The following is a 19,872-nucleotide window of genomic DNA, read 5'->3' as shown; positions in this document are numbered from 1 at the left end:
TTGTCCACTAAACCCACGGCCGGCCTTCAAGCAGGCCCCCTCCCCCACGGTGGCTGCCGTATGTTCTAGGAGAGATTCTCTTCCTGGGACGCCTGTTCCCCGTCCTTGCACGTCCTTCAAAGCTCTGCTCCCATGTTAATGTTTCCACAAAGCTTCCCTTGCCTCTCTAGCTAGTAGAATTCCTGCCACCTCTTGGTTAGTGGCATCTAATGCCTACTGCTCTTGGGGCTCTTGGTACTTTTTTCCCCCCTGTATTGTGGATGTATGTGGAAGTTTTTTCTCTTCCCCACTGGAAAGAGCAGAGTCCCCAGGCCCTTCTCAGCTTGGTGCATGTGCACCTAACATTACCTGTGCTTCCCTCACAAGAGATCTTCCTGAGGAAGGTGCCTCACAGATCAGAACTGGCAGCCTGAGCTTGGTACCCTGTGCTCTGTTACTCAGGCCTTCAGCCCTAACTAGAAAACACCTGGGTGTCTTTGTTGCTATTCTCACATGTTGGTGTGGTGGCTTTTGCTCAGGTCTGCATAGCTGATGGACAGAAGCAGACAAGCACAATATGATTCCATTACCATTCAGCATTATAATCGTCTCCAAGGCGTTTGTCCAAGGTCCTTTCCCAGAGCAGCTGGGGGTGTAAACAGGCAGTTGTTTGCCAACATCAAAATCCTACCTGGCTGTAGCTTAGGGAAGGCTCTCAGGATGCTGGGAGAAGGCTGAAATACTGGGATGTGTCCTTGGTGACGTACTGTTAAGGGGTTGGGTAATGGCGATGCATGGTCGTATTTACAGCTGTTGGACACCCTAGATGTGCCATCGTTGTGGGTCTCTGCATGATTTTCTAGAGAGGGCTACCACTCTCAGTTGGTCTGGTTTGGGGATATTACAGAGTGACTACCTGTTTTGGTCATTGGTTGCTGTATACAAACCACCCCATCATTTAGTGGCATGAAAGATGTATTTTCATGTTTTGTGATTCTGTGGTTTGACTCTTGGCCAACCTGTCTGTGCTCATGGCTTTAGCCTCTGCCTGTCACTGTGAGACCTCTAGGCTCATTTCCTAAGACTTTGTCCCTCTGGGCTCTACACATAGATGGCCATAGCTGCTGGTGTGGTCAGCAAGATTCCTCCAACGGTGGCATTTCCACAAGGGAGCTCTTTATTTTTGGCCTATGTGCAAGAGTTACATAACTTGCTTTTAGATCTTCAATGCCCCCATGGTGTGTGACATCCATAATAGATACCGAGGAGTGTTTGAACACTTATGAGGCTCACCAGTTGGAGAGTTGGATAAACAATGGTATATACACACCTACAGTGAAACACTGAAATTGGTGCATCAGATATCTGTGTAACAAGGGAAGTATCAATGGTGAGTGGGCAAAATCATGGAGTATATAGTATATGCTACCATTTGTCTCAAGTAGACAGCCAAACTACACTGTGTATTTATGGATGTAAATTGATGTAGTCTTGATATGCCAACATGCATATGAGAGAATCGCTACACTGTCCAGTTCTTTAGGTAGAGAGCAGTGCAATGATGAAGGAACCCTCAACCATGACTTTGTGTTTGTTTTTAAAAACCTAAGGAGTAGAAACAGGCTATAACATGTTAAGATTGTATGCTGGGGATATGGCTATCTTCTCCAACTCCTCTGTACATAAAATCTGCAACATTTTATGGTTAAGTGTTTTTAAAAGGAAAGATCCTGACATGCTAGAGATTCACAGAAATAAACATAGGCTCGGTGAGAAGGTAAGTAGGGATTTGATGAGTCACATTTCTGTGCCAGAGATTAGAACCCCCAGGTGACTTGGTTTGCACCTGACCCATTTTTCCACTGCCCCATGTCATCCCATTGTATTCAAACCTAGAATGTTTGGTGAAATTTATAACTTTCCAGCCACATTGGTAATGACTGCCTATGGCATGTGTCTGTTAAGCTCTGTTCTGGGCACAGAATAGCCAGATGATATTTAGGGCCTGGCTTGTTAGACCAGTGTTCTGACATCTCTGTAAGGAGAATCTCTGTTGGCCTCCCTGTAAGACCTGGGGCTTCTCACAAGATTGTTGACTAAACCTCCCTGGCAAAAACTGTGTGTGTGTGACTCCAGAGGCCTGAGGAGATCTGGCCAAGCATTGGGAAGTGCTGGTCGCCTGGACTAGGGACTGTCTGAATTGTCCGTGCATCTGTCCTGGCACCTGCTACGTTGGTGCTTAAATATTTATTTGAACTAATGGATCCAAGAATGTTTTATTAATGTGGCATTGTTAATCAGGATGGGGATGAGATCTTCTCCCTGTAGGCTGAGAGTAAAAAATGGTTTATTAAGTTTCAAAGAGTAATAACAAAGAGCCTGGAAAGAAACCTTTCACCTGGACGGAGTTTCCTGGGAGCAGCTCTTGGAGGTTCCTTTGCAGGAGACCTTGAAGTTCTGACCTGTGTGCTGGTGGTCATGCCCGGCTGCTTTTCTCAGCTTCCTGGGGGCAGGTGGCCACAGCTCCTCTCCTTGTACTGTTGGGCAGACTTGACCCACGGGGCTCCCCTCCTCTTCACCCCCTCCACTGTGACTACTTCATGGTCAACTCAAACTGCAGCGTCCCACAGAAAGGGAGCTGAAGCTTTTACGGAGACCTTGCAATTTATGGACTCAGGGAGGCAAATAGATAATTGTGTCCTCTCCCCACTTGCCATGCCTGTGTTAACAGTGGTCAAAGCTAAAATGGGAAATAGGGCTTCTCAGAAAGGAATTGAAAACTAGGAGGGTTTCTACTCTACTCTGAGTGGTTGCCCTTGCCTGTGGGCCACAGCTCTATCATAAACAGCCTACATGTGTTAAATGATCTTTGCACTTTTATGGGTGATTACATCACCTTGTAACTTAGTTTTAAACGGTTTGGTTATCTCGGTTTCACAGTATACATAATTTCAAGAAGGCGGTGATAAGCGAATGGCTGGTGCCCTTTGGAAAAGTAAATGGATAAAATAGTCTTTGTTTAGCCTGGGAGTGGAGATGGGCTGTTTATTAGCTAATGATGACTCTAGGGGTTACAGATTGAGATTTTATGAAGTTCTAAGAAATAGGTCTGAAGGCTTTTCCTGATATACTTTTGGTTTCCTAATTCAACTAATATGCTGTATTGTTCATATGTTGGAAAAACTGGCCACTCATGAGTAATGTAGACAGAAGCTGGGAAGGCTGGTGATGTTCTCACATACGGCGGGGAACGTGGATGTGTCATGGCTCTGAACTGGGCACAAGGTGGAAGTGGCCAGAAAGCCGCTTCAAAAACATGGGCTCCAGTCCTGACTCTGCAGACACACAGGATAAGTGGACGGGAAGTCCCTTTCAACTTGCCAAGCCCTGCCTCCTCTGCCCCTTTATTTTTATCATTCCAGAGGTGGAATGATATTTATCCTACCTACTTCTTAGGGGAGTTGTGAGGTTTAAGCCAGGTGAAGATAAAAGGTCTTTGGAACTATAAGCCAGTTCTGTTGTCACTTCCATCATAGCAAACATCAAGATCCTCAGGCTGTGTAGATCTTGCCATAAGTTCCCAGAAGGTAGGAGCATAGAGAACTCTGGAAGTCTCCAGCAAGGCAAACACTGCTGTGAGTGAGGAGTTCTCCAGCCCTGACTGTATGTAGGGCCCAAACTGGATAACCGTATTTCTGCCAGGGATTGCAAAGAAGGGATTTGGAAACTGAGTTGATAGTTCCATTTAAGGGTCTCTCTCTCTCTCTCTCTCAGGTGTCAGGTGATGTCGTTTAGATTCCCCGTGAACACACTTTTGCACCTAGCAACCCACTGCAAGGGACAGAAAACAGAATGGTCCAGAGAGGAGAACAAAGTGGTAAAGTGGAGATAGTAAAAATAATAATAAATGTGTATAACCCAGAAGATAAAGCTAATAAAGGATAAATCTTTCACTCTGTTGGAATTGACATGTAGTTCATCCTGGGTAAAAAGCTAAGGGGGAAACAGGTGTTCCTCTTTTTTTTTTTCCTTTCCCTTCTTGCTTTGCAAAGGAGGAAATTGAGGCTCAATTTCCACGAATTGAAATTGCCACTATGTTAGCTAACAGATGCCAGGGATTGGTCTAAAAACTCCATATGATATGTCCTGGAATCTTCCCATCTACCCCACAGGAGGCACCTGATGATAAACTGAGGCCCAGGGAGGTTATGTGACTAGCCTGAGCCACACAGCTAAGAGGCAGACGGTCTGGCTCCAGAATCTTTTTACTAGGACACTCCTGTGGCAGTTGTTCAGGGAGATGACAAAGTCCTATTCTGTAATTGACTTTAAATTGCAAATCTTCCTTGCGGTGGACTGGAGTAGGTGCCTGTGGATGGCAGAGTTTGAGATTCCTGCTGGTCTTGTGGGTCAGGGTGACGATGCTCCCTAGGGGGTATACCCCCATTTCACCCACAGTGGTATGTGGCCTTGGGGAGCGACTTTGCAACTGAGCTGCTACGTTTTCAGAATAGTTGGCCAGATGCAGGAAGCCTTCTGAGGCTGTGATTGAAAGTGAAGTTAATGTCCCTAAGCAAGGACTGAATTTTTCTGTTTTGTCTTTGCATCCTCTGTGCTCTGCTAGCCTGTCGCGTGCTTGCTAAACTGCCATCTTCTCCGTCAAATCCAAAAGTCGTCTTTATCGGGGTGGAAGTTTCAAGTTCTTAGCTAAACTGAGATGAATGTCAGTGACTAAGTGAGCTATTAGGAGACAAAGCAGTTGGGGTAGGGGATCAGAACGATGTTTAGGTCCTACTCCTGCAGTTATTAGGCCAGTCTCTTGAGGTAGAAGGGATCGGGGCTCTGAAAAAGATAGGTGGAACATGCTAATATCACACACATCTACTTAGGGTCCTAGCTTTAAGCACAGTGAAGAGTGAGGTTCTTGATCCTGAATTGGTTTGAGTTTTCAAGAATGCATTTTTAAGTGTAGGTTGCCCCTAATATGACTAGACAGCTACAAAAAAAATTTCCCCCCAAGTATTTGGAGTTGTCTTTTAGAAACCTTGCTGCCAGTGACTGTTTCTGGGTCAACTTATTTGGTCCATAATACACCTGAGTTATGAAAATTCCCACTGTGAGGCTGAGGGAGGCCTTGGGGTCTAACCATGGGGCATGGGGTGTGCTTCGTGGTTTAGACATGACAGTGATGTCTGGCATTTTGCCTACCTCCTATTAGGTTTGGCCCTCTTTTCAAACCTCCTCCAGCCCTTGGTACCTTTATGGGCCCTGAAGTTCACTGCTCTTGAAGTTGCCTTGACAATGCAAAAAAGCTATTTCCTCTGAGAGACTGCTCTCAACTCTTTTTCTCCAAAAGGCACTAAACAGGTTTGTTGTAAGGGTGGGAATTCCCAACATACTATATTCTTAGAGGCTTATTTGCATTTTTTAGGAAAGAATTGCTAAAACAAATGAATCACTTTGTGGTAAAATGTCAAGTTTCTAACCAAGAATTTGGGGAATGTGAAGTGAATGGTGACGGGGCAAAAAGGGCCACTAGGCTAGTCTAAAACCCCTCTCCCTTCCGTGGTTCCTTCTTGGTAGACAATTAAGAATTTCTGGAACTCAGGCTTTATTTTCCAACAGGGGGAGGATCGAGAAGACTGCATGTGTGAATCATGGTATTAAGTTACCAGCACTGAAAAAATTGCCCAGAAATAGGACTTTTTCTATGAGAGTCTTTATATCCCAGGATACCTGATTTGTGTACTTGATCAAAAACCCTTCCAAAATTCCCAAACCAGCCTCCGAGTGTGGTAACTTGTTGTTTTGGAGAGAGCTTTTTAATCTTATCACAGTGAGGGGATTGTACACCTTCTCAATGAGGACATTTCCCTCATGGTGTTTTTTTTTTTTTTTGCCCCTTTCCCACCATCTTTACAGTAACTCCTGGATGCAAGATCCCGAGCCATCCGTTAGCTTTTGTTAGCTGTTAGCAAGTTATTTAAAAATAGAGCTTTGTTTTCCCAAGGGTTTAGGATCCTCCTGTGTGGGAGAATGGGCTGGAGGGTCCCTCAGGCTCTGGAGATAGGGCGTCTTCACCCAGCACTGCCAGCCAGTCCCCTGGTGATTGTAGGTCAAGATAATTTATCCTGAGGGCTGCTGGCCCCAGGGGAGGGAGGGAGCCACTGGAGAGGCTGACCTAAATGCAGGCCTTGTCAGCTTGTTAAAAGGTGGAGGGTGAAGGGAATACTGGCAAAGCTGCTGGAGAACACAGCGGATGCTTGCTTAGAAGGTGTGTTGGAGTCAGGTGACTCATTGTCTTCCAAGTTCAGGTTGCTCCCAGTTGCGTGAAAATGATATTCTTAGCCCCTATCTCCTGGTCATTTTAGGGTTAATGAAGTTTGGCATTTTAAAGTAATCCCCCAACTTGAAATGCAGGCCCCTGGACAGAGTTGGGATGGGCAGATGCCTGGCCAGAGACTGCTCAGATACCTTCCTCCGGGTGCAGGCACACTCCATGACGTTGGACAAGAGCTTTGCCCCTGTATGTCTTTAGTCCCCTTAGTGTGGGAGTGTGGTGGCTCATCCTATAGTCCCTTGCATGATGCTTTTGCATAGCAAGTGTTCTGTAAGCAGTTACTGTTGAGCACAACTCCCTCCAGTGAGGCTTTGGATGTATTTTTTTTCGTTTGTCTCTCTTCCCTTTGTCTTACTCTAACACCTTCAGGAGACTTGGTTTGAATGTGACTGACCTATAAGTGGCATGTGGAGGTCTGCTGGCCTCTTGTCACTGCATGATTGTTGGGGCAGCTGTGGGGCAAGTTGGTTTCCCACCATACTTGGTAAAGATGTCTACTTGGGAGTAACCTGTGGACCAGGAGCACTGAAGGGACAGGTGGAGAAATGAATGTGACCGTTAGGGGGTTCTCCAGTGGGTTTGCTTGGATAAAGGTGAAGGTCTGGAAGGGGCTACCTGGGAAGTGATAGCATGTTCTCTGTCCCTTGTTCATATTTCCTTCTGGTGCCTAGACACATAGCCTTTGGGAAAGGGTCATGTCTTAGACCTTCCAAACTGCTGTAACAGGACATCCTAGACTAGGGGGCCAAAACATTGATTTCTTATGGTTTGGAGACTGGAAAGTCCAGGATTAAGGGGCCAGGATCTGCTGTCAGGTGGGGGCCTGTTTCGGGGTTAGCTGTTGTCTTGCTGTGATGCCACATGGTGGAAGGGCCAAGGAAGATCTCTTTGGCTCTCTTAGAAGGATACTCATCCCATTCATGGGGTCTCATGACCTAATCACCTTCCAAAGGCCCCACCTCTGAATACCATCATATTGGGTATTAGAGCTTAATGTGAATTTGGGGGCCAAAAACATTGAGTCTATAGTTAAGTATGGGTAGTTAACTGGGTTAACCTAGTAACTAACATCAAACCACTATAGTGTCTGGCTACTTGAAGGGCTTGCTTTGGACACTGCCCTGTTCTCTCTCTCCATTATTGTCTGCCCCAGTGTAGAATCGACAGAATGGAAAGCAGGCATGCCTTTGGAGACTGCCCAGCTGGGCCATTGCCCAAGGGTGAAATAGGTGCTTTGCCCCACACTGAGTCTCATCCTCCTGGTACAGGGGCTCATGCCTCTCCATGACTTCTCTCAGTGCCAGCTCCCTCAAGGCCAGGTTTCTCCAAGGACCTGGGAGAGTGGAAAATGTACAGAAGGAGTGGCAGTCATTCAAGCAGTCATCCATTCATGGGCTCCAGGGGAGAGTCTGGCAGGTATTTCAAAGTGAATGAGATTTCTCCATCCTGGGGCCAGAGAGTGGGCTCTGCCCAGAGGAAAGGAAATTAAGAGGGTTTTCATCACTCAGAGCTAACTTTATTTTTTTTTAACGTTTATTTATTTTGGAGACAGAGCATGAATGGGGGAGGGGCACAAAGAGAGAGGGAGACACAGAATCGGAAGGAGGCTTCAGGCTCCGAGCCATCAGCCCAGAGTCTGACGTGGGGCTCGAACTCACGGACTGCGAGATCGTGACCTGAGCTGAAGTCGGACGCTTAACCGACTGAGCCACCCAGGTGCCCCAGAGCTAACTTTAAAGTGGTGGTAGGAAGACCATGATTGGTCTGAGGGGCCCCGCAGGTAGACTGTGTTACCTGGAGGTGTGTGGCAGAATCCTGTGGAGAAACAGCAGCTATAGGCTAAGTGTGGCATATTGTCCTGGAATGTGAATCTTAAACATTTTTGGGAAAACTGAAATAACATAGACACAAAGGTGAAGGGGTTTTAAAACCAGATACAAAATTCACTAGCTGCTTTTACTAGACTTTCTGTGGAAACAACACCCATTTAGGAAAACACCTACTGGTACAGCCTGATGACTGTCACATACTGAACCCACCCATGACCAGCCCCTGATGGAGAGCGAGAACTTTGCACACCGGAAGTTTCCTTTGTGTGCCTGTGCAGTCACTATACCCTTTCCAAGAGTAAGTGTATCTTGATTTCCAGCATTGTCACTTACTTGCCTTTGCTTGTTCTTGAAGTTTATATAAACGGAATAATTTCGTACATATTTGTACATCTGCATTCTGTTTTTTTAACCTTTATTTTTGAGACAGCATGAATGGGGGAGGGTCAGGGAGAGAGAGAGAGGGAGACACAGAATCGGAAACAGGCTCTGAGCGGTCAGCACAGAGCCCGACGCGGGGCTCGAACTCATGGACCGCGAGATCATGATCTGAGCCGAAGTCGGACGCTGAACCGAGTGAGCCACCCAGGTGCCCCTACATCTGCATTCTTTTACTCGATGTTGTGTTTAGGATTTTTTTTTTTTTTGGTTGCTTGTGCTTGCAGTTTCCTCATTACTGTTGTACTGTAAGGTAAATATACTGGAATTTAATTGCCCATTCTAATGAATGGATATTTGAGTTATTTCCAATTCTTGGTATTAAAAACAATGCTGCAGTGAATAGTCTTGTACCTATCTTTGGGTAATCATTTTTATACATTTTTAAAAATCACTTAAAATTTTTTTTTTAATGTTTATCTTTGAGAGAGACAGCATGAGTTGGGGGGTTGGGGAAGCAGAGAGAGGGAGACATGGAATCCGAAGATCTGAAGCAGACTTCAGGCTCTGAGCTGTCAGCACAGAGCCTGATGCGGGGCTCGAATCCACGAATTGCAAGATCATGACCTGAGCTGAAGTCAGACGCTTAACTGACTGAGCTGCCCAGGCATCCCCTTGCTTGTATACATTTCTGTTAGATATATGTCCAGTAGTGGAATTGCTGTCTCACGGGATGTTGTGTTCATCCAGGGATAGTACCAAGTAGGTTTTCCAAAGTGGTGGTGCCTGTTTGCGGGTCCATGAACAGTATATGAAAATGCCAATTGCTTTGCATCCTTGGCAACACTTGCTTCTATTGTTTTAGCTATTCTCAGTGTATATCCTGATGGTGTTATGGTAGTATTTTTTTTTTTTAATGTTTGAGAGAGATTTGGGGGGGGGGCAGGTAGAGAGAGAAGGAGACACAGAATCTGAAGCAGGCTCCAGACAGAGCTGTCAGCACAGAGCCTGAAGTGGGGCTTGAACCTGCTGTGTGATCATGACCTGAGCTGAAGTCGGGTGCTCAACGGACTGAGCCACTCAGGTGCCCCAATATCTTCTGTTCTTAATTTGTGTTTCCCTGGTAACTAAAGTTGGGCCCTTGTTCAAGCTATCATGTACTAGAAAGGTGAAATATTTCCATCAGGACTCTATTGGGCCACTCTAGGACTTAAGTAGAAACATTGACTTTTGCCTTTAGAACCAGAATGTGTGCTAGATTTGCTCACTGCTTACCCTTGTTCCTTCATTTCCTTAGTGCTTGTGTCCTTACTGCAGAAGGCTATTAACACCCGAGCGAATAGATCCCTGAAGGTAGATCGTTGTAATTTTGACCCATGGTTATCACTTTTGGAGAGAGAAGAGGTGGTGATGATCTCTGGTTAGTATGCTATTGCCTGGAGTTTATGTACTTTTCCCCCACTTTTATTCGTCTTTCCTCTTCCCTGCCCCCCCCTTCTCATCTTCCTCTTTTCATCTTCCTCTCTTTGCCTCTTTTGTTCCGAGGCAAGTCTTACCTCTCCAGGACCTAGTGCCCTTTATTGTCAGGGTGTTGGAAGGGAACATGGTATGATGCCCATTGCTCCCACCTTAAGTGTGTAAGCTCAATCTTTGGCACCTCTTTTGCAACTAAAGAAAAAAGAACCATCCTGCCAAACTTTTCTCTTTGTTGTCCTCATAGCTATGGCTGCATTTGAGACTGTTTTTTAAATGAGATCATCCAAGAGCTGTCAGTGGAGGGTTATCAGGGGTTGAGGCATTCTTGGATGCATATTGAAATTTGCACTCAACCTTGCTGAACCAAAGCCTAGTCCTTCTGATCATTTTGTGGCATGGCATGCCCTGGCATGTTGTACATTTACTGTTAGAGCCACACATTGTTGCCGATATTTCTCCTGGGAAACAGGTGTTGGTGGCAGGAAGGAGTACTGCAAGGTGGAAGTCTTTGGCCTGGGTTTCTGGCCCCATGCTCCTGTTATAGATGAAAGCTTGCCACTCTTAAATTTAAATTGAGTGTTGGCAGCTTGTTTATAGGGGACTTAGCTTTCCTGTCCTGGGGTCCTCTCCTCTTTGGTGCCACTTCTCTGAATCAGAAGCCTAGAGCTCTTGCCCTTTCTCAGGAAATGCAGTGTAGTGTGGTAGGAGAGGAAGGGACCTCGGACACCCTAGGATCTAGGCTTACCCTGCTGTTGCTGCATGAGAGACATGCCTGCTATGGGCTGCAGCCCCCTGTCTGCCCCCTCAACTGCTTTAATAGAAATGGGGAACACAGTGCTTCATGGGAAGGGTTAAGAGGATTAAATGACAATGGACAGAAAAGACCTGGTATGATGACTAGGATGGTGCTCAGAAAAGTCTCCTTTTAAAAATCGAAAGAAGGGAAACAGACTAACCCATGCTATGGAATTAATGCTACTACTCCTTTGTATCTGCCTCCCCCCTGCTCCCACTGCTTACTATCTAGTAGATGCTTAAAACTTGGGACTCCTCTGTCTGTGCATGCACCTGAGATCGCTTCTTTCATTCTCCATCCTGCCTCTTCCCCGTGAAGCCTCCCCAGACCCATGGGATCCAGAGATTTCTGTCCCTTCTGAACCTTAGCATTGGGGCAAGAACAATTGGAATGTTCCTATTCTGTCCACAGATGAAGCACCTTTGCAGATTTGGTCCCTCTGCAAACATTTGGCCATCTGTCCTATACCAGATACTGTTCTTGGCCCTGGGGATGCAACCATGACCCAAGCAGATAGGTCTCTAGCCTGCTGGAACCTACATTGGTGAGCTGGAGGACCAGAAAGTGGTGAACACACTCATTTCAGATAAACATAAAGAAGAGAATACAATCAGTGGTATGGTAGAAAGGGATAGAAAAGAGTCTGTTGGATTAGTCGGTCAGGAAAGATTCTTCAGAAGGGAGGGGATAATTAGGCTGGGATTGACCAGACCAGGCACAGACACAGAGGAATGGAGAAGGGTTGCAAATTCAGAGATGCAAGAAAAGAACAAGGAGTGTGTGTGACTGGAGTGCAGTATGCTGGGGGGATGTGGTAGGCATGGTAGGGAGGACATAGGGTGTGGCTGCTTCCATGAAGAGTTTGGATTCTATTTCTGATGCAGGGGAGTGGCATGATCTACACTTACCTGTTGAGAGAATGATTGGCAGAGGTTGAGCTTAGAAGCAGAGACCAGGAAAGGGAGTAGAAACAGCCCAGGGGAGAAGGGAAGGGCCATGGTAAGTGGGGACGTGCCTGACCCAGGATACCTTCTGGAACCAGGGCTGTGGGACTTGGTGCTTGGTGGGATGTGGGTATGATGGACAGAAAGGCAGCCAGGACAACTTGGAGGCTTTTGGCTTGAGCAACCAAGTGGATTTGGAGGTGGTGTTTTGTGAGATGGAAATGACTAGGAGAGAAATGGGTGAGTGATAGGCTAGAATTCAAAAGTTCTATTGGGGCTTTTAAACTTTCATTAAAAGTATTAGGTGCCAGAACAAAGACCTGAAGTTTGAATATGTGGGTCTAGATCTCAATGGAAAGGTCAGGACTGTTCCGTGTATGGGAGTGTGTCCCAAGATCACATCGGGGGTGTGTGTATGTGCATTACGTATGGTGCGGGGAGATAGCTGAGAGGCAGGGTCCCCTCCATCATTTACAGGTGGATGGAGGAGGACCAATAAATTCAACAGTGAAGAGAAGTTGCCAGGAAAGGGGGAAGACCAGGACTGTAGTCAAGGAAGCCAAGATGTCTTGGAAACCTGGCTCCTGACAGCATATTTGTATAGAGGAGGATTTTTCACTCTAAGCTCATGGTTTGATTTCAGCTCCTTAGCCTCCAGAGGTCTTCTTACCTTGCCAGTTCCATCTGGGTGCAGAGTATTGTTAAGTGATTAAATTGATATAAATTATTCACTATCCTATCTTTTTTAATGTTTTTATTCTGCCATCTGGGCAGCCTTTACTCAGTGCTGGGCTTCAGCACTAGGTGCCAAGAATAGCAATGATAACAATTAGCATTTGTATAATACTTGGTAACTGTACTCCTACTTTGTCTTACGTTCCCCACCCAAGTGACCTAGACATTTTTGGCTGCTCCTGGGTAAAGGGTTAGGTGACAACCCCGTTGGCTAGGAATTAAGTCCTTTGCTATGATAGGGCTCTAACCTGTCTTTGAACTTCTCGCTCACATGCAAACCCACATGCCCATCGGCTTCAGCCCAGTGGATGGCCTTGTACTTGCCTGCCTGGAGTATCTGCCCATGTTTCACACCTGTGTCTGGTCCTGCAGGGCATGTTCCCTGCTGGGGTTCCTCCTGAACTGCAAGCCAGAGTGAGGTCCCATGTCAGCATGTCTGAAGGCAGGTGTAGCACTCACTAGATTGAATCCCATGCTTAATCTCTGGAACCCTGCCTCCTGCCACTTACTTTTGATGACTAAGGTTTACTTTTTAAGGCTCAGTCTGCTTAGCTATGCTGTTAGCTTCCCGAGGGCAAACATGTCTTAGAAGATTTGCTTGCCACCACGGTGCCTAGCAATGTCCTTCTGGGGCCATATGATGGGCTGGTTGGATATCCTCTCCTTTGATGCCCTTGCGAGGTAGGACAGGCATTTCCCACAAATGAGGAAGTGAGGATGCTGTTAGTCTGTCTTGGGTCACACAGCAGTTGGTGACAACTGTTGGGACCAAATTTTAAACCACGTTGCACTTTTCACTTTTCCTCAGACGATAGTTCTTGAACACAGAATCATTCATTGTTGTCTCCTACATAAATCATGGTGCTTCTCTATGAAGATGCATGACAGACTTTGGACCAGATTGCCTCCACTTGTAAGAGCCTCAGCTGGACTGTGGTCTCTTTCCTCTGTCCTTGCAGGTCACAGCAAATGCTGCAAGTACTCTTTTTGACCTTTTTTTCTTTGTTTCTGGTTATGTAAACTACAAAGGTATTATGGCTGCCACTTGCCTGGGCAATGGGAGTTCCCTACCCCCCCGTGGCACGAGTTCCCACAGGGCTGAGAGGAGTGTTTTCTGGAGCCCACCAAGAGGTTCTTGAGAGGAGGCCCTGAAGAATGTGGTGTGGCTGTGCCAAGGAGACCTTTGTGACCTCTGGTTCCTTCTGTTTGCCTTTAGCCCTAAGCCTTGTGGAGGGTGCTCATTCCTAATGATGGAAGATGAATGGCCTGTGACACAGCACATTCTGGAAGTCAGCTATTGATGTCCCCCTTGTTGACAGGGCAGAAGCTTGGGACTTTGTGGAAAGTCTTTGATGTTCCCCTATAACTGTTACGCCTGGGCTAAGGATCTTGCTCTCCACCTCCTTCCTTTTAGCTTTAGAGAACCCCCAAACCCCACATTTAACACACCCATGCCATCAAAGCATTCTGAATTTTCAGGATCCAGAAATTCCCACGGAACCAGGAGTTGTGGCAGATGAGACCTCCGAAGTACAGGAGCTCTGGGTGTGCTAACTCTGCAGAGAGAAATGCAGTGTCGTCAGACCTCCCTGCAGGAGTCCAAAGACAAAGCTGCTCATCCTCGTGCCCAGATGTTCCCAAGCTGGTGACAGCCCTGTGCCAATGGGTTATTTAGATGGTACTATATTTAGCATTTCTGGTGGGGGAGAGGCTGTGGTTTCTTGCTATGAGAAGCAAGAATCTATAGCGGTAGAGTATGCCTGCATCCATTCATCCATTGAACCAACACACACTGAAAAAATACTTTGCAGGCAATATTCTATATGCATGGGACATAAAGATAAATATTTTATTCCTACCCTAGGGACTCAACTATACAAGGGGATGCAGTGCAGTTGAGAACTGTTATAGTGAAAACGGGGGAGAGGCCACTCAGGCCAGCGGGAATACTGAAGCTCCACAAAAGCAGCAATATTTAAGCTGGACCTTTAGAAGGTGAATAGCGGTGGGGCAGGTGGAGGGAAGGGAGGAAGACGTCTGAGGCAGAGGAAGAAGCCTGGGCACAGGCAACAGGATCTTTTCTGTGTTTTGTTTTCAATGAAAACTCTAGAGCAAAGTTCCTCAGCCAGGGCACCGTTGATATTTGGAGCTGGGTAACATTTTGTTAGGGGCTGTCCTGTGCGTGGTTGAATGTTTAGCAGCATCCCTGGCCTCTACCGACTAGAAATCAGCACCTCTCCCCTGGCCAGTTGTGACACCAAAAATGTATCGACATTGCCACATGTCCCCTAGGGACTGTTTTGTCCATCCTCCCCACTTTCGTGCCCCCCACCCACCCAGTTGAGAACTGTTCCAGAAGCAAACAGACTAGAAAATAAGTTGGAATAAGAAGAAATAAAAGACAGGACATCCAATTAAGAATAGGTTGTAATATTTCACATAAGCAAAGTCCTGAACTAAGGCGACAGAGCAGGAATCAGGAGGCTCTAAGGAGGTGTCAACAGTAACAGGCATTTTCTAGGCACCTGAATGTAGGTGAGTCTGTTGGTGACAGACTGGAATCCCTCAGGTTTTCAATATTGGATAAGGCTTGGGGGGGATGGAAGGAGCACTGGACAAGGGAGTAAGCACTGTTCCTGGGTCGATTGTTTTTTAGGGGCTTGAGTTGGCCAAGTCCCTTAAGTTGCGTGGATCTCAGCGTCCTTCACATGTAAAATGGGTCTATAAGAGTACCTGTCTTTCAGTGTTTTTGGACCCAATTCCAACCTTCCACACAACACTAAGTAATTCTTAGAAACTATCAGGGTGTCAGAGAATTCAGAATTAACAACAAATCCCACAGGTTAAGGGTTCAGTCCTACAAGACTTCAGATACCAGTTGCAAGCACCAGACTGTTACCTGTGCTTCTGACTGCCTGGCTACAGGCCAGGTTCCAATGACCACCTCCTTAGGTTAGATTAACTTGCTAGCGTGGCTCACAGAACTTGAGGAAACACGGAAGTACGTGCATCAGTTTATTAAAGGATGTGATGAAATAAAATAACACCCACATAAGGAGAAACATGGGTCAAGCTACCCAAAAAAGGAGCTTCTATCTTCGTGGAGCTTGGGGCCTGGCTCGGTGGCATGTGAGAGCATTATAGTTCTCCCAGCATGGAAGCTTGCCAACAAGTCAAAAAAACTGTCCTCTGAGGTTTTTATGGAGGCTTCAGTACATAATCATGATTACTAAGTTATTGGCCATTGGCTAATTAAGTCTCCAGACCCTCTCCCCTCCCCGATGTTAGGAGCGAGACTCCAAGTTTTAACCATCTAATCACATCGTTGGTCTTCCTGGCAACCAGCCCTCATCTTTAGGTGGTGTCCACAGGTCACCTACTGACACAAGAGACACGTTTAACCTCTCATTAAGAAATTCCAAGAGTCTTGGGACCTGTAAGCCAGGAACTATGGATGAAGACCAAATATGAGAAATGTATTTTGGTCCTCTTGAATGATCAAATAAGTACTTCTTAGAAATAGCAGTATTGCACCTGTGCTTCCTATCCCATAGAATTCTAAGATTTCATGCTTGTGGGAACCCCTTGAAACCTGCCATACACTTGCTAAACGTGGAGGACTTTTCTAGCTGTAGAACACTTAAGAGTGAGGGCAGTGGGGATGAGCATATGTGAGACCTCGGTGGAGAGGGAAGGCAGTGGGCAGGGTGGTGCCTCCAGCTGTGGGCTTGTGGATGATGAGGCTAGACAACACAGCTCATGAAGCCCTTGAATGTGGGTGCAGGACGTTGGGACTTGGCAGGGAGGAATCTGCTGGTGTCGTGGTGATTCACATCTCCACTGTGAGGGATGGTGCTGTTCTTCATCCTTCTGTCAGCAGAAAAAAAGACTCCAGAGCCAAGCGTTAACCAAAATACGAAGGTGCTGTGGAAAATACAGGCAGATGGTGGATACAGCAGGAGAGGGAAGGGCCAAGGAGTAGTCTATTATGAACATCTGATTTTTTTTCACCAGAGAACATTCTCTTTTCGCCCATTTCCTACTGGTTTTCAGGATATTTTTGGACTCTAAAGAGCAGTGGGTACTTAAGAGAGGCACTAATTGTCAGGGGGCCTTGTTTCCCTCACCTAAAGGAGAGAGCCTGTGATCAGAGGGAGGCCTTTCTGATGAGCCACCAACCAGGGATCTTTCTGCGGATGTGTTCTGGGTCAATGCGAGAAGATTGGTGCCACAGGCAGCCTTCTTGGGAAGCAAGGAGGTGCTTGATGAATGTAGGCATAGTATTGGAGCTTCTTTTAGTTCAGCCTACTCACTGGGAAAACCAAGGTCCAGAGGATGTGATTTGTTGAGGGATGTTCTATTTGGATACCAAGGGAGGACCCCACCCCTTGATAACATGCCTACCAGACCCAACACACCTGCCACACCAATACATGGTTGCCTTTGGCTGAGTACTTCCAGTGCCATGTTTCAGCTCTCTTGAATAAATATGACTCGGCCTGTGTCCAGAACTGGGATGGTTGCTCTTCTTCTGTAGTTTGTTTGTTGAAGGTGGTGACTGTTTAAATCCCTTTTGTTGAAGGTATTGGGGTCATTCTGTTGTGATGTTTCCCAAGGCTCTCTGCTGTGCTGGGTCTCCAGGAAGGCCCTGGAACCAGGGAATTGGTAAGGATCCCTGGGGAAGGTTGGAACTGTAATCCTGGACTACACCCCTATTTTAACACCTAAATGAACCCGCAAGGAGTAAACGTGACTCCAGCTTTGTCCGGAATTAGGAAGATGGAACACTTTGTACATGTACCTGGGACGTGCACCTGTTAAAACAGATGTCACACCCACTGTTCATCCCCCAATGCATTTGCTTAAAGCTTACTGGTTATCTAGTGTGTAAGACATTTGCATGAAAGTGAGAATTTTGAGGAATGAGACTTCTATTGTCCTAGTTTCTGAGAAACTTTGAGAGACAGCACAAGCAGGGGAGGGGCAGAGAGAGGAGGAGACACAGAATCTGAAGCAGGCTCCGAGCTGTCAGCACAGAGCCTGATGTGGGGCTTGAACTCATGAAATGCGAGATCATGATCTGAAGTCGGACACTCAACTGACTGAGCCACCCGGGTGCCCCATAAAATGTTTCCAGTTTAAAAGCATTGTGTACAGAACACTCATAGAAAATGCTTGAATACCCAGTAAAGAAAAGCCCAAGACTAGAGGGTTTGTCACCTTTCCTTGGGGGGTTGCTGCATTAATAGCAACAGTGGTAACTTGGACCCTGAAAAATAGCCTTCCAGAGCAGCACCACTCACCTGATAGTGTGTGAGCACTGCTCAGGTAAGGGGAAGAGGCAGCAGGCAGAGACTGCCACTCTCATGTCCAAAATGAGGTCTAGCAATGCATTTACCTATGTACAGTTTCAATGGGATGTGCTGGTGATCCCCTCATTTCATACCTCCTCAAATGGTTTTCCATGATGCCTGCATGAGGGTGGAGGAGGGAAGTTTTTGGTGCAGAAGATGAACCTATCCTCACTGAGATGAAACTCCTCCCCTGCCCCTTAATCCTTTACAGAGTGTAAAATGTTCATTTCACACCAGTCATGTCAGTTCTTTTTCTCTAAAACTCTAAGTCTTTGCTGGGTGACCCCATAGAGACTCAAGCTTAGGTGTTCTTTCAAGCTGTACCCTGCTTTTCAGCCAGACCAGAAGTGACCTTGTGAAGTGTGTGAAACCATATCTAAATTAGTCTCTCAAATACAATCACTTGGCATAGAGGGCCTGAGCTAACCGTGATCATTCCTAGACCATCTGTGGCCATCTGACAGCAGGTTTGGTTGGAGAGTTGTAGCGAGCGTTACTGCCAAAGAATGGTTCACTTCCAAGTAGTAGGGTGCTGACGGCTGCCCCACGATTGCTCGCAACCCCAGGATGAAAATTAAAGGCATTGCTTTGAGGTCTTTGGTTAATGGTGATTCAGGTAGCAGACACCCATTTACCTTCCTAACTTGGAAGTCAGAGTCTGTTTCATGGCTGCTATTCAGTGAGAATGTGTGTTGGTTTCAGAATATTTTTTCCCTTCCTTCTGAGGTCCCAGCAATGAAGATGCTATTGTGCCTGTTTGCCGATGTACTCAGATTGAACATTCCCTCTTGATTCTTGGTTAAACTTCTCTGCTCTCTAAGATAAATGAACAAGTTCCCCATTGCAAAATACAGCAGAAAAAAAGTTGGAAGAGCTGGATTGGATAAAGGTGAAACACGAATAAAGAGATTTAGAAGCTGTATGAGTAGCATTAAGGTATGGTGGAAATGGTATTTCAGTTTGGAATGGTAAAGCACTGAGTAAATGAAGTAGTAAGAGTAATAGCAAAAGAAGAATTTCAAAGACCATTTTTTTGGGCCTAGGGACGGGATAAATGGTGTCCCTGATTTCGTTTGCATTGTGAGTGTTCACGTGAGGACGGGAAGGATGCATGACAGAAGATCTATCTTCCTGTTGAGGGTTCTTTTTACTTGTAGGTCAGTTTGTAAGTACAGGCCTTTTTTATTTGACTATAATTGACACACAGTTACACCTGTTTCAGGTGTACTTAGTGATTCGGCAAGTTTATACATTAAGCTGTGTTCATCACAAGTGTAGCTGCCATCTGTCCTGATATGTCACTATTAGAGTATTGTTGACTGTATTCCTTCTGTTCCTTTGATTCCGTGACTTATTCCATAATTGGAAGTCCATACCACCTCCTCCCTTTCACCCCTTTTGCCCGGCCCCCCACCCCCTCCCTTCTGGTATCCATTGGTTCTCTGTAGTGGTCTGATTTTACTTTCTGCTCATTTTTTAAAGATTGTACATGTGAATGAAATTATATGGTATCTTGGACTTCACTTGGCATAATACTCTCTGGGTCTATCCATGCTGTCACAAATGGCAAGATGTCATTCTTTTCTATGGCTGTGTGATATTCCAGTGTGTATATACCACATTTTCTTTGTCCATTCATCTGTTGATGGGCATGTAGGTGGCTTCTGTATCTTGGCTGTTGCCAATTTGCACTATTTGCAATAGTGCTGCAGTGAACGTAGGGGTGTATATATTATTTTGAATTAGCGTTTTTGTTTTCTTTGGGTAAATACCAGCAGTAGGATTATTGGATCATATGGTGTGTCTATTTTTAATTTTTGGAGGATCCTCCATACTTTTTTTCACAGTGGCTGCACCAGTTTACATTCCCACCACTGGTGCGTGAGTGTTCTTTTTTCTCCACATGCTCATCAACACTTGTTTCTTTCATTCTAGCCATTCTGAGAGTTGTAAGGTGACAGCTCCTCATGGTTTGGATTTGCATTTCCCTGATGATGAGTGACGTTGAGCATCTTTTCATGTGTCAGTTGGCCATCTGGAT

The 19,872-nt window shown here is 46.0% G+C and overlaps 1 protein-coding gene across 3 annotated transcripts in view; it reads left to right on the top strand.

Moving 5' to 3' along the window:
• Nucleotides 1–19,872, top strand: part of MYO5B (myosin VB) — a 338,275-nt gene that overhangs the window by 112,281 nt on the left and 206,122 nt on the right. For 2 of the 3 annotated variants that reach the window (XM_042961932.1, XM_042961931.1), the window contains exon 2: nucleotides 3,754–3,856. The exons of the other annotated variant lie outside the window; for it this stretch is intronic. In XM_042961932.1, the coding sequence (XP_042817866.1) occupies nucleotides 3,754–3,856 (103 nt within the window). The remainder of the gene's footprint in view (nucleotides 1–3,753; nucleotides 3,857–19,872) is intronic. 3 annotated transcript variants of the gene reach the window in all.

Source organism: Panthera tigris, chromosome D3, assembly GCF_018350195.1.
Source record: "Panthera tigris isolate Pti1 chromosome D3, P.tigris_Pti1_mat1.1, whole genome shotgun sequence".
In the NCBI taxonomy this organism is placed as follows: Eukaryota; Metazoa; Chordata; class Mammalia; order Carnivora; family Felidae; genus Panthera; species Panthera tigris.
Note: the sequence above shows the minus strand (reverse complement) of the source record. Positions and strands in the feature narration are given on the sequence as shown.